Here is a 12,876-nt window from a genome sequence, read left to right as displayed (position 1 = left end):
AGATGCTTACTCCTTGGAAGGAAAGTTATGACCAACCTAGACAGCATATTAAAAAGCAGAGACATTACTTTGTCAACAAAGTTCTGTGTAGTCAAGGCTACGGTTTTTCCAGTGGTCATGTATGGATGTGAGAGTTGGACTATAAAGAAAGCTGAGCATGGAAGAATTGATGCTTTTGAACTGTGGTGTTGGAGAAGACTCTTGAGAGTCCCTTGGACTGCAAGGAGATCCAACCAGTCCATCCTAAAGATCAGTCCTGGGTGTTCATTGGAAGGACTGATGCTGAAGCTGAAACTCCAATACTTTGGCCACCTGATGTGAAGAGTTGACTCATTGGAAAAGACCCTGATGCTGGGAAAGATTGAAGGCAGGAGGAGAAGAGGATGACAGAGGATGAGATGGTTGGATGGCATCACCAACTCAATGGACATGGCTTTGGGTGGACTCTGGGAGTTGGTGATGGACAGGGAGGCCTGGAGTGCTGCGGTTCATGGGGTTGCAAAGAGTCAGAGACGACTGAGCGACTGAACTGAACTGATGGAACCAGACGCCATGATCTTAGTTTTTTGTTGAGTTTCAAGCCAGCTTTTTCACTCTCCTCTTTCACCCTCATCAAGAGGCTCTTTAGTTCCTCTTTACTTTCTGCCATTAAAGTCGTATCCTCTGCATAACTGAGGTTGATGATATTTCTCCCAGCAATCTTGATTCCAGTTTGTGATTCTTCCAGTGCAGCATTTTGCATGATGTACTCTGCATATAAGTTAAATAAGCAGGATGACAATATACAGCCTTGTCGTACTCCTTTCCCAATTTGAACCAGTCAGTTGTTCCATGTCCTGTTCTAACTGTTGCTTCTTGACCTGCCTACAGGTTTTTCAAGAGATGGAAGGTGATCTGTTACTCCCATCTCTAATAATTTTCCACCATTTGTTGTGATCCACACAGTCAAAGGCTTTAACACAGTCAATAAACCAGATGTTTTTCTGAAACTCCTTTGCTTTCTACATGATCCAACAAATGTTGGCAGTTTGATCACACAACTTCAGGCATGTTATGTACTAAGTCGTTTCAGTCATGTTCAACTCTTCATGACCCTATGGACTGTAACTCACCAGGCTCCTCTGTCCATGGGATTCTCCAGGCAAGAATACTGGAGTGGGTTGCCATGTTCTCCTCCAGGGGATCTTCCCGACCCAGAGATTGAACCTGGATCTCCTGCATTGCAGGTGAATTCCTTACCCACTGAGTCACCTGGGAAGCCCTCACAGCTCATACATCCATCAAAATCCTTTGATCTATACACTAAGAAGGGTAAATTTTACTATATGTAAATTATATCTTATTAAAGTTAAAAATGGCACTCTAAAGATCAATGAAATGAAGTTGCACACATGAGGTGGGTAATATGGAGTTGGGAAAAAAAAGACATATTAATTTTAGTTTTTGTGAATGTTCTGGTGACCTAAAAGTGATCTCGGAACCAAGTAAGTTTGGAAACAAAAACCAAGTGAACATACGTGTTCATTCTATTTTGTCACTGTTGTTTTCCCTCTCAAGAAACAGAAAATATAGATTCTGTGGGAGTCTTGCATAATAATAACTTACCAAATCTAGTGCATACTATGTGTCAAGCACTGTTCTAGAGACTTCTCAGTTAAGTTCAGTCACTCAGTTGTGTCTGACTCCTTGCAACCCCATGGACTGCAGCCCACCAGGCTTCCCTGTCCATCTCCAACTCCCAGAGCTTGCTCAAACTCATGTCCATTGAGTTGATGTTGCCATCCAACCATCTCATCCTCTGGTGTCCCCTTCTCCTCCTGCCTTTAATCTTTCCCAGTATGGGGGTCTTTTCCAGTGAGTCAGTTCTTCGCATCAGGGGGCCACAGTATTGGAGCTTCAGCTTCAGCATCAGTCCTTCCAATGAATATTCAGGACTGATTTCTTTTGGGTTTGACTGGTTGGATCTCCTTGCAGTACAAGGGACTCTGAAGAGTCTTCTCCAGCACCACAGTTCAAAAGTATCAGTTCTTCGGCACTCAGCTTTCTTTATGGTTCTACATAGATTATTTAATGTATGTAGGATCATACATACATAGTGTAGGAGACTTCCATATTCATTATTTAATCCTCATAGCAACCCTAAGTAGAGATAGAACTCAAACACAGGCAGCCCAACTTCAGAGCTAACCACAGCCTGACAGTCTCACTTTTCAAGTAGAGTTGATAATCTGCTTCAGTGCCAGTCTGACAAGCACTAGCAGGCTGAGTAGTTATTGGTTCCAGTCATAAGTAAGAAATATGAACTCCTTCCCCCCAAAAGCCAATTTTCATTCCTGCCTTCAAAACCCAGAGATTCACATAGTTGTTAGTCTTATAGATCAAAGGTCAATGTAGTAGCCAGCCTCCCAGATGGACCCCAGTGGTCTGCCTGCTGATTTGAACGCACCTGGGTAGTCTCATTCCACATTGAACAGTGTCAGTAATTTGTCGTCTGTAACCCATAGGGTATTGTAGAAATGTTGAGGTGTGACAGTCAGAGACAGGCCATGAGAGACATTGCAGCTTCTGCCTTGCTGTCTTGAATTTGGTTTGGTTCTAAAATCCATTCCCCATGTGGCAGTTTATATTTTTAAAAATTGCCACCACAGTAGTTTCCATCCTACATGCTCTTCTACTTTGTCACCCTCTCATCAGGAGAAGGGATCTATGTCTCCTCCCCTTGAGTCTAGGTGGACTTCTGCTTTGACTAATAAAATGCTGCAGAAGTGAGGTACTGTGACCTCAGAGGACAGGTCAGTAGATGAAACACAGCTTCAGATTTGTTCATTGGATCGCTTGTGCGATGGAGTCTTGAGCCACCATGGAAGAAGTCTGATTACCTAAAGGCCACCATGCTGGGGAAGGCCAAGCTATATATGGAGAGGCCCGTTATATAGGTGCTTCAGTCAGCATTACTAGACTTTATCATCTCAGTCCAGGCACTAGATACACAAATAAACAGAGCCTTCAGAGAGATGATTCCAGCTTCAATAAGTGTGTTTCAGCTTTTCAATCTGCCCAGCTGAGGACCCAGAAATTACGCAACAAAGACTAGTCATCCCCACGGTGCCCTGTCCAAATTCTTGATCAGCTGGGTCTGTGGGCATATTAAAATGGGTGTTTTAAAAAACTAAATTTTGGGAAGTTCTCTGGTGGTCCAGTGGTTAGGACTCACTGCTCTCATTGCCATGGCCCAGGTTCAATCCCCGGTCAGGAAAAAAAAGACCCACTAAATTTTGGGGTAATTTGTTGTGTAGGAATAATAACCGCAACACTACATACAGCTCCTGACAGTTTGGGCTTTCCCAAAAATGGCCCCTCCTCCAAGAATCTAGATGACGGTTATCTGAGGATTGTTACACTGCGGGTAACATATGATCTTAAACTGCAAAGGATGGGACCAAAAGTCTGCTAAGTTACTTTAAGGTCTTTTGTTGAAGAGCTTCACTTTCACTTCACTTTCACTTTCCTGAAGAACTAGATGATGTCTTTCTCTGTTTATATTATATTCTTCCCCTCTAGTGGTTTTTAAGGTTGAGTAAATGAGTAAATTAAAAAGCAGAGACACCACTTTGCCGACAAAGGCACGTATAGTCAAAGCTGTGGTTTTTCCAGTAGTCATGTATGGATGTGAGAGTTAGACCATGAAGAAGGCTGAGTGCCAAAGAATTGATGCTTTCAAACTGTGGTGCTGGAGAAGACTCTTGAGAGTCCCTTGGACAGCAAGGAGATCCAACCAGTCCATTCTAAAGGAAATCAACCCTGAATATTCATTGGAAGGACTGATGTAAACCTGAGGCTCCAATACTTTGGCCACCATGAGATGATTGGTTGGCATCACCAATTCAGTGAACGTGAGTTTGAGCAAACTCCAGGAGACAGTGAAGGACAGGGAAGCCTAGTGTGCTGCAGTCCATGGGGTCACAAAGAGTCAGACACAACTTAGCATCTAAACAACAAATGCGTAAATTAAGAGAATTCACACAATAAAGATGATCATAAACATAGTCTACTGTCTTAGTCTGTTTGGACTTCTAGAACAAAATATCACAGACTGGGTAGCTTATTAAACAACAGAAATTTATTTTTTACATTTTTAGTGGCTAGGAGGTCACAGATCAAGAGGCCAGCTTGGTTGCACTCTAGTGAGGACCCTCTTCTGGATTCATTACAGGCAACTTCTGGTTCTCTCCTCATATGGTAGAAGGGGCAAGGGATATCTTTGACGCCTCCATTATGAGGACACTAAGCCCATTCACGAGGGCAGAACCAAAGTATCTCTCAAAGGCCCCACCTTCTAATACTACCATCTCTAGGCTTTAAGATCTCAACATATGAATTTGGCAGGGTGCGTGTTAGTCACTCAGTCCTGAGTCTTTGCGACACCAGACTGTAGCCTGCCAGGATCATCTGTCCATGGGATTGTCCAGGCAAGAATACTAGAGCGGGTAGCCATTCCCTTCCCCAGAGGATCTTACGCACTCAGGGATCAAACCCAGGTCTCTGCATTGCAAGCAGATTCTTCACCATCTGAGCCACCGGGGAAGCCCCTGGCAAGGAGGGAGAGCAGGAATAAACGTTCAGAGCATAGCACCTATAAAATATGCTGTCATTGAGCCTACAGAAGAGAATGACCAGGATGTGACCATGATGTCTGAAAGGCACTTACTAATTTAGAAACCTACTAGTGCCAGGGTTTCAAACCAACACATTCCTGTCCTTGAGATGGCATATCAAAAACCTTTCATTCATACTGTATGAAGCTTCATCCCATATTAACTGTGAATAATACTGGTAAATACAAAATCAAGGAATAATGGCATTGTCCAACATTCTATTAAATGGGGGCCTCATGAGGAGAGTAAGTTTGTCAATTGCCTTCCTGGCTGTATCCTCACTGCCCACCAGTGCTTATAAAGCAAGCAATTGAACTGAATAAATGCAATCACAGAAGAAAGAAATTAGCTTCTTCTCCGATGGACATAAAAACTCCCTATTAGCGCTGTTAGGATTTTAATTGTTTAAAGTCTACAAGCAAGACAAATTGACTCTTTTCTAGGTTGAAGGGGATTATGGGATATGTCTATTGGTGAACCAGCAAGAAATAAATGAAAAACAAACAAACAAACAGACCAATAACTATACTTGAGTCAATATGAATTTTTATTAACACACATTTTTCAAAGTCTGTACAAACCAAAACATTCCTGTGTTTTAAAATGTCCATTATTACAAACATACAAATAAACAAAAGGTGTTACCAAAAGTTAGCTACTCAATTTTATGGTAAAACAGTATCATGATTTTTAAAAACCAAAATTTCAAGACTGAGGTTTCTTCCTTCTCTTTTTGGAACTCGTGGAAAGTTAGAAAATGTATGGATTTGCTTTATATTAAATGCCAAGACCTTAAAAAAAGATTTAGTATAAAACTAAATATGTTTTTACATTGTCACTTCAGGTAACAGAATTTCTCAAGTCTTTAAAATTAAAAAAAAAAAAACCATGACTGCAACTATTTTCACAATCTTTTCCCCATAGTCAATGTAAATGCATCTGAAAAATATTATCTGACAGTTTGTCTTTACCTAAAATTTCCTCATTCAAAAAGTTACAAAACTATTTAGCACTGCCATTTTCCTTGCTTAGAAGAGAAAATTATATCCCCTACCAGAGTGATAAGCAACATGGTCCATTGTTCCTCTTATCTGAAGGAAGTCACTCATTTCCATGTCTCTGTCCAATTAAGTGCATGGCTCCACTCGTGAGAATGTTCACCAATTAGAAGCATTTGCTCCTGGGAAATGCCTAGTAAGTTAATCTTACTGCTACACTTCTGGTAGTTTGAGGTACAAATGTCATCTGCCCTTATGATTACCTCTAACTCCAGTATCCAGATTCCAAAGTAGCTGGTTTTACTGTTCCATGGCACACCACACATCTCTAATTTCTTTTACAAACATCACAGAGGACCTGAGAGTATGGCTAGAAATGCAAATTCATCCTCTCACAAGAAAAGTAAATCCATGTGCCTACTGGGTCAAGAAGGGAAAACAGGACACAGTTCAGGTTGGGGCCAAGCTGCTTTTGAGAAGCACCTGTTTTCAACACGTTTCCATTAAAAGCAGGGAGTGTACAGGCAGCAGTGGGTGAGGAAGAGTGGGGAGACAGTACATACAGGGATATCATTCCCCCAGTCACACTCAGAGTCCATGCTTGAGCAGCTCATACTAACTTCCAAAATGCTCTGTAGTCCAAATCTTATCCCATTTTGAATCATCTAAAAAAAAGTTATCTGACAATGGCCCAGTATGACAACTGATATAAGAGCATTTTATTTTTTTAAAAAAGAGGTGGCAGTGTGGGAATTTAAAATCAGTCACATAAAACAATCAAGAAAGGGGAGGGAGAGGGAAGTGTCCAGTACAACCTGGACAACCTTTCTTTCTGCCCTTACTCAGAAGGACAGACTCTCCAAATCTGTGCTACCTCCCTTAAGTATCTTCTTATATGCTCTTCCAAGAAACCCTCCAAAAGGCACTTAACTCCATGCTTATATATTGAATTGTTTCACCTTAGCAATCAGTTTTTAAGACTCCAAGGTAACAAGAAAGAAAAGATCTGATTCTTTCACTAAAAGCTAGAGAGTAGTACTTTTTTTTTTTAAAAGAAGCATCACTTTTACAAGAAGAACAAGCTAGGCTACCATTATTCCTTTATCAAGAAAAAGTTTCTTTTTTTAAAAAATAAATAAAACTCTGGCTATACATAGTACAAAGTTCATACATAATATACCTGGAAAAAAACCCAAGAGTATACCCTGAAGCAAAAGGTTTATTGGAGAGAAAAAGTCTCTTCCATTGTACCAAGTCTTAAGGTGGCAGTTTTCAAAGTTCAGAGGGTGGCAGTGATATGTAATTAATGCCAAATTGCTTGCTCATGGGTATGGCAGGATGCAATAATGGATCAAAAAAAAAAATTCTGCACATAACACTGAGCAGTGACCACCACAAAAAGGAAAAAAAAAAGTAGCAAAAGAGAGACAGTAGTACTGAGAGAAGGGCTGGCGGGTAGAGAGAGGGGAGTGAGGGTGTGAGAGAGTAAGAGAGAGAAAGAGAGGGGAGCTTAAAACCCCAAACATTCAAGCATGCAGTCATAACACAGCACAAACCAGGTGTTTCCATTCAGCCCAACGCAGTCACACAAAGAAGGATAACTGTAATAATATAGAGATTTCTTAAGGAAGCTTGCAATTCCCAGAGAACAGCCAGGTTGCCACCCTAACCAAGGAATCCATTTGCTGTTGCCGGGAGTGTTCTTGTGGTCTCTCATGGAGAGGTTATAGCTCCTGACTTCTCTGACTTCTTGCTCTTGGACAAGGCAGCTGCCTGCTTCAGGAGCTCTCGGTTTTTGGCCTAAAAAAAAAAAAATCAGTGCACAAAGGAAGTTTTATCAGGATAGGATGTGTTTCATGCAGATGCTAAGGGAGACAATGTAGAGGTCAGGAAGAGGTGAACAAATTCTAGAGGTGGAAAACAACACAAAGTTCTAGGGTTTGGTTGAGAGGGAAGAAAGTATTTGCTGGAAGTTAGTCAGTGTACTTGCATCTCCTGGGATCCACTATTACAAACGGACGCTCTATGCAACACAAACAAACCATGGAGTGCTTTAGTGTGTTGGATAAACAGAATTTACAATTTAGACATCTGGAATCATATCTGGTTTATCCCAAAATCAAAGAACACATTTATTAATCCCATTAATTAATTAATTAATTAATTGAGGTAAAGAGATTAGAACACATCCAAGAGAAAATAATTAAAGTCATCTATAAGGTGATTTAATATGTCAACTGACATGTCAATTCTCTGAGAAAAAAAGAAATCTAAGAGAAGATCACTTAAAATACCATCAGCTAAATACACCAGAGTTATCATATTAAATAAGCAGAGTTACCTGCAATTGTTCTGTGACCTCTTTGTGGGTTTTCTCCATCTGGTTCATTTTGGCTCTCATCTGAGATTCTTGGTATTGAAAATCAGCCTTCAACTCTGTGATCTGTGGGGGAAAAAAAGGCAGAGTGACCAGAAGAAATTTCTGTGCAATGAAAAGTGTTTTGATACCAGAGAGCTAAATAGTCCCCTAAATTAATGAAACCCAGGGCTCTCCTAAACAGCCATACCTAAATCAAAGCCAGGGAACCGTGTATCCTATTTTTTTCTAGTGATTTCCTGAAAATTACACAAAATTCTGCATTAATTAGCATGTCTGCCACTGACCACTTGCTAGAAGGTTTTAGATATTTCATATAGGCATACTCAATATAGGCAATAATCTTTCAAATTCTCACCTCCAAGTAAATCAATGATTATAACAAATATGACTGACAGTTTGAGAGAAGCCATGAAAATAACAGCTGCTGTCATTTACTGAATTTTTGCCCTGTTCCAGGCAAACTGTTTGATTATATTATTTTATCTAATCCTATGATAACCCTGTGGGATAGTAACATTATTCTTCCTACTTTATAGATGGGAACATCAAGGCTTAGAAAGGATTAAGTAAAGTGGTTAGCAAGTAGCAGAGTCAGAATTCAAACTCCAGGCCTTCTTCTATTGACTATGCTATTCAAGGAGCACAGAGAAGAGATATAAAATCAGAGAAATGAGCTGTGAGCTGAGTTGTGAGATACATGTAGCAACTGGCACATGAGGTACAGAAAAGGGCATCCAAGCAAAGGGAACAGTATGGGCACAAGCAGAGGGCAAGATAACTGAGAACTTATTCAGACGACTGATGAGTGTGTGGGGAGATGAGGTCACAGATAGGAAGGCATGATGCGGAAGAGCCTGTGTTCTAGCCAAGGAATGTGATCTTGATCCTGAAAGTTATGGGAAACAATCTACTATTTGTTTCTGCTCCTTTTAAAAATCCTAACTTTGTGGGAATTCCCTGGAGATCTAGCGGTTAGGACTCGGTGCGTTCACTGCTGTAGGCAAGGGAATTAAGATCTTGTGACCGCAAAGCACTAGAGACGAGTATTCATTTTGTCTCTATTTTGCAAAAATCCTTTCTTTAATGTGCCATTCTGATCTAGTTCATAAAGAAAATATACTTGGGTCTGCTTTCATCTGACAGTCATGTAGTAAACTGAAAAGAATACTGGTCTCTTCCCACGAACCTCCACCTTACTGGCAGAGTAGAAACAGCACAGCAGAAAGAACGGGAGGGTCAGAAGGATCTGGATTCATCCCTTGTTCTGCCTTTCCCCAGCTGTGTGATTTGGGCGGACTGTTTAATCTCTTTCAGGCCATTTCCTCATCTATAAGATGAGGGAGGAATCAGATACAAAGAATGCACATAAGGATTTTAACATTACAGGACTTCTTTGGTGGCCCAGTAGATGGGACTCTGCCTGCCAATGCAGGGGACACCGGTTCAATTCCTGGTCTGGGAAGATTACACGTGTCACAGAGCAACTAAGCCCTTCCACCATAGCTTCTGAGCCCATGCTCCAGAGCCCACGAGCCGTTAACTACTGAGCTTGCGTGCAGCAACTACTGAAGCCCAGAACCTACAGATGTACTCTGCAACGAGAAGCCACCAGAATGACAAAAGGCCCACGCACCACGACAAAGACACAGTGCAACCAAAAATAAATTCAGTTAAAAAAATGTTTTAACATAAATGTCTTTGTTAGCACTCATCATAGCATTCCGAACACAGTGCGAAACAACATACAGCCTCAGGGAGAAAACAGCTAGCAGAAGGAACCCTAAGGGGAAGGCACTGTTATCTATGAAACGAGGATAATAATTCCTACCTCAAAGTGGTATGGGGATAAATGAGTTAATACATATAAAGCACTTAGAATAGGGTTAGGCAGATAGAAGGGTGTTAACTGTTCAGTCGTGTCCGACTCTTTACAACCCCGTGGACTGTAGCCCGCTGGACTCTTCTGTCCATGGGATTCTCCAGGCAAGAATACTGAAGTGGGTTGCCACTCCCTTCTCCAGGGGATCTTCCCAACACAGGAACTGAACCCTGGTTTCTTGCATAGCAGGCAGATTCTTTACCATCTGAGCCAAAGCATTCAATAAAAATTAACTATTATTATTAGTTACTAGAATAATAAAGCAAAAACGAGACATTCTCTAAGAATCTGAAAATAAGAAATAACAGACACGAACCAGAAAAAGGACATAAAAAAGTTACCCTGAAGAGGGGACTATGACTCTTAGACCAGAATAAAATATCACTGAAGATAATAATGAGCTTAGAGAGTAGGTCACTCAGGAAGGGAGTTGTCACCAATGGAAACAAAGTGATGTAGTGACTACAGGAAGGCCTATCGGAATACTGTCTGAGGATGAGGCAGACTTAGCCTACATTATTTTGAGCACTACTGTCCCTTGGACACAGCCATCCCAGTAATAGAGATGGAGGCATCAGGTTCCCCTAGCCTGAGAGCATTAAAAATTCCAATTATATAACTACTTCCTCTTGTCTCGACTCCATGCTCACGCAGCACCCTCTGATTACAAGCTCCCTGAACAGCTTATGCTGAGAAGAGTAGCACTCTGCTATAGGCCCCACTGTGAAATAAGAGGTGGACACTGTGGTTTTACACATCATCTCTGCAAGCTCAGTCAACTTAAGTCCTCCCTTAGAAGTGGAAGCTTCCTCCAAATGAAAGAAAGAAAAATCAACCCTCTAAACCACTTGACAGAAGGGGACTGACAATGGTAATGCCATGCCACGATCCTGGCAGACAGCAAGCTGCTCCCTAAGACATCCCAACCTTGCCACTGGGTATCTCTCTCAGAGCACCAATGGTATGTATCCAACAAACATCCGTTAAACAGCGAGCATCGTGCCCTGAACCGCATGTGTTACCTGCCTGCCTCACTCGGCCCTGAGCAGCACTAACTGAGCAGTACCTTCTTCTCTTTCTCTAAAATCATTTGATCCTTCTGATGCAGCATCTTCTTCAGAGTGGCTACTTCCTCCTTCAGCTGGGCAATGATGACAAAGTGGTCAGTGCCTGGTGAGTCCAGAGCCAGATCTGGGGAAAAGCTGAGGGGAAAAATGGAGGGGGAAAATATCAGTTGGATGCATAAACTTTTTTCTACCTGACGTCACATTATAGGCCACTTGGCTGCAACTTCAAGAGCAGGAGCAACTAGTTGAATCTCAGCCATCAAGCACAATACACATCTGACTTGGGAGTATTTGCTAAACTGCACAGGCAAGGTGGCCATCAGGTAACTGTACCAACCAAAGCCACCACCTGCAGCATTCCTGCAGCATCTTTGCTCACGGGCATGCTGTGCATGCGTGCTACGCCACTTCAGTCGTGTCCGACTCTGCGACCCTATGGGCTGTAGACTGTCAAGTTCCCATCCATGGGGACTCTCCAGGCAAGGATATCGGAGCGTGTGGCCATGCCCTCCTCCAGGAGATCTTCCCAACCCAGGGATCGAACCCGAGTCTCCTATGTCTCCTGCACTGGCAGGTGGGCTCTTTACCACCACCGCCACCTGCAAAGCCCATCTTTGCTCACATTCAGGACTAAAACAAATGCCACCTCATAAGAGCCAAAGATATTCTGTTTCAGGTTCACTGAAGATCCCTAGTTATTGTGGGTGAGAGTCATAATTTTTGTGATTAGATAATTTCTCTAGAATCTGGATAAATTGTAATTTCATGCATTTTTCTTTAAAGATCTCTTTGCTTTCTGCTCCAAAGCCCATGATGTGGTACAGCTGCTGAGAAGCTGCTGCTTTCCATCTCAGTTACAATATTTTAAAAAAATGATTAAAAAAAAAAGACGACGAAGTTAACAGGAAAGAAGCCAACTTCCCCTACTACAAGTGGCCTGCGCACTGTCACTTCCAGTATCGAGAATTCTGTGATATTTAGTTAGGAAAGGAAAAAAAGGTGGCAAACTGCAAAGTAATATCACAGCCTGGGTCTTCAGCAGAGCCCTCTCTGTGACGGCCTCTGAGCACTGCATTTCGTCACAGTGCCAGGTGAACTCTGTCCTTTCAGTCGAGTGTCTTAACCAGGAAAGTTTCAGGCAATCTGTAAGCCCCCAAGATTGTATATGCAATTCTATGCATACATACAATGGGGTGGTTTCTAGGATGGGGAGCCGAGGCTCTCCTTAGTCTGGTCAGAGGTGTCTTAGACCCACACAAGTTAAGAAATCACTGCCAAGAGAGTTAAATCCTACGCTTCTCTAGAGACCTGCCCAAAGGAAACTCTTTACTTCTCACAGGGCAACCTGTAAAGTAAAACACAAACCAGTTTTTCCTAGAAAACTGCAATACTGAATCCCAACACCCTGTATCAATATAGCAACTATTCCAGATCCCCCTTGCTGTTAGATCTTTCCTACACTTTGAACATCTAATAACCATCAATTTTCTACACAGGTAGAAACTCCAAATAACACGGTGAACTGCTGGACAAACCTCCTCATAGTTACCAAGTTAAGCGTTTCTATGGCTAGAATGGGAAGACAGCCCATTGATAAAAATATTCTGCCCTTAGTCTACACGAAGCATATGAGAAGGATGTCAGAGGAACAATGGATCACTGCTTTGCTAACTGATAAATGTGCAGAATTACTGGGTAACAAAAACAACATGTAAAATAATAAAACAAGGCATGCAGGAGAAAATATTGAAAGGATCCATCACAGTCTCCACCAGTTTCCAAACTTGCTAAGGGACTGTCTTCCCTCAACCCAACAGAATCTATTTAAACCCATAACCCGAGTGACAAATGAAACGGAGTAATGGGCTAATATGCTCTTCCCGCTTCTTTAACTGAA

The 12,876-nt window shown here is 41.8% G+C and overlaps 1 protein-coding gene across 2 annotated transcripts in view; it reads right to left on the bottom strand.

Annotated features, from left to right (window-relative positions):
- Window positions 1–5,179: 5,179 nt before the first annotated feature.
- FAM76A (family with sequence similarity 76 member A) overlaps window positions 5,180–12,876 on the bottom strand; it is a 28,364-nt gene continuing 20,667 nt past the window's right edge. For both annotated transcript variants that reach the window (XM_061148336.1, XM_061148337.1), the window contains 3 exons: window positions 10,979–11,114; window positions 7,995–8,096; window positions 5,180–7,453 (listed from right to left, as the gene is read on the bottom strand). In XM_061148336.1, the coding sequence (XP_061004319.1) occupies window positions 7,367–7,453; window positions 7,995–8,096; window positions 10,979–11,114 (325 nt within the window). In that variant the 3' untranslated portion in view covers window positions 5,180–7,366. The remainder of the gene's footprint in view (window positions 7,454–7,994; window positions 8,097–10,978; window positions 11,115–12,876) is intronic.

Source organism: Dama dama, chromosome 8 (assembly GCF_033118175.1).
Source record: "Dama dama isolate Ldn47 chromosome 8, ASM3311817v1, whole genome shotgun sequence".
Taxonomy (NCBI): Eukaryota; Metazoa; Chordata; class Mammalia; order Artiodactyla; family Cervidae; genus Dama; species Dama dama.
Note: the sequence above shows the minus strand (reverse complement) of the source record. Positions and strands in the feature narration are given on the sequence as shown.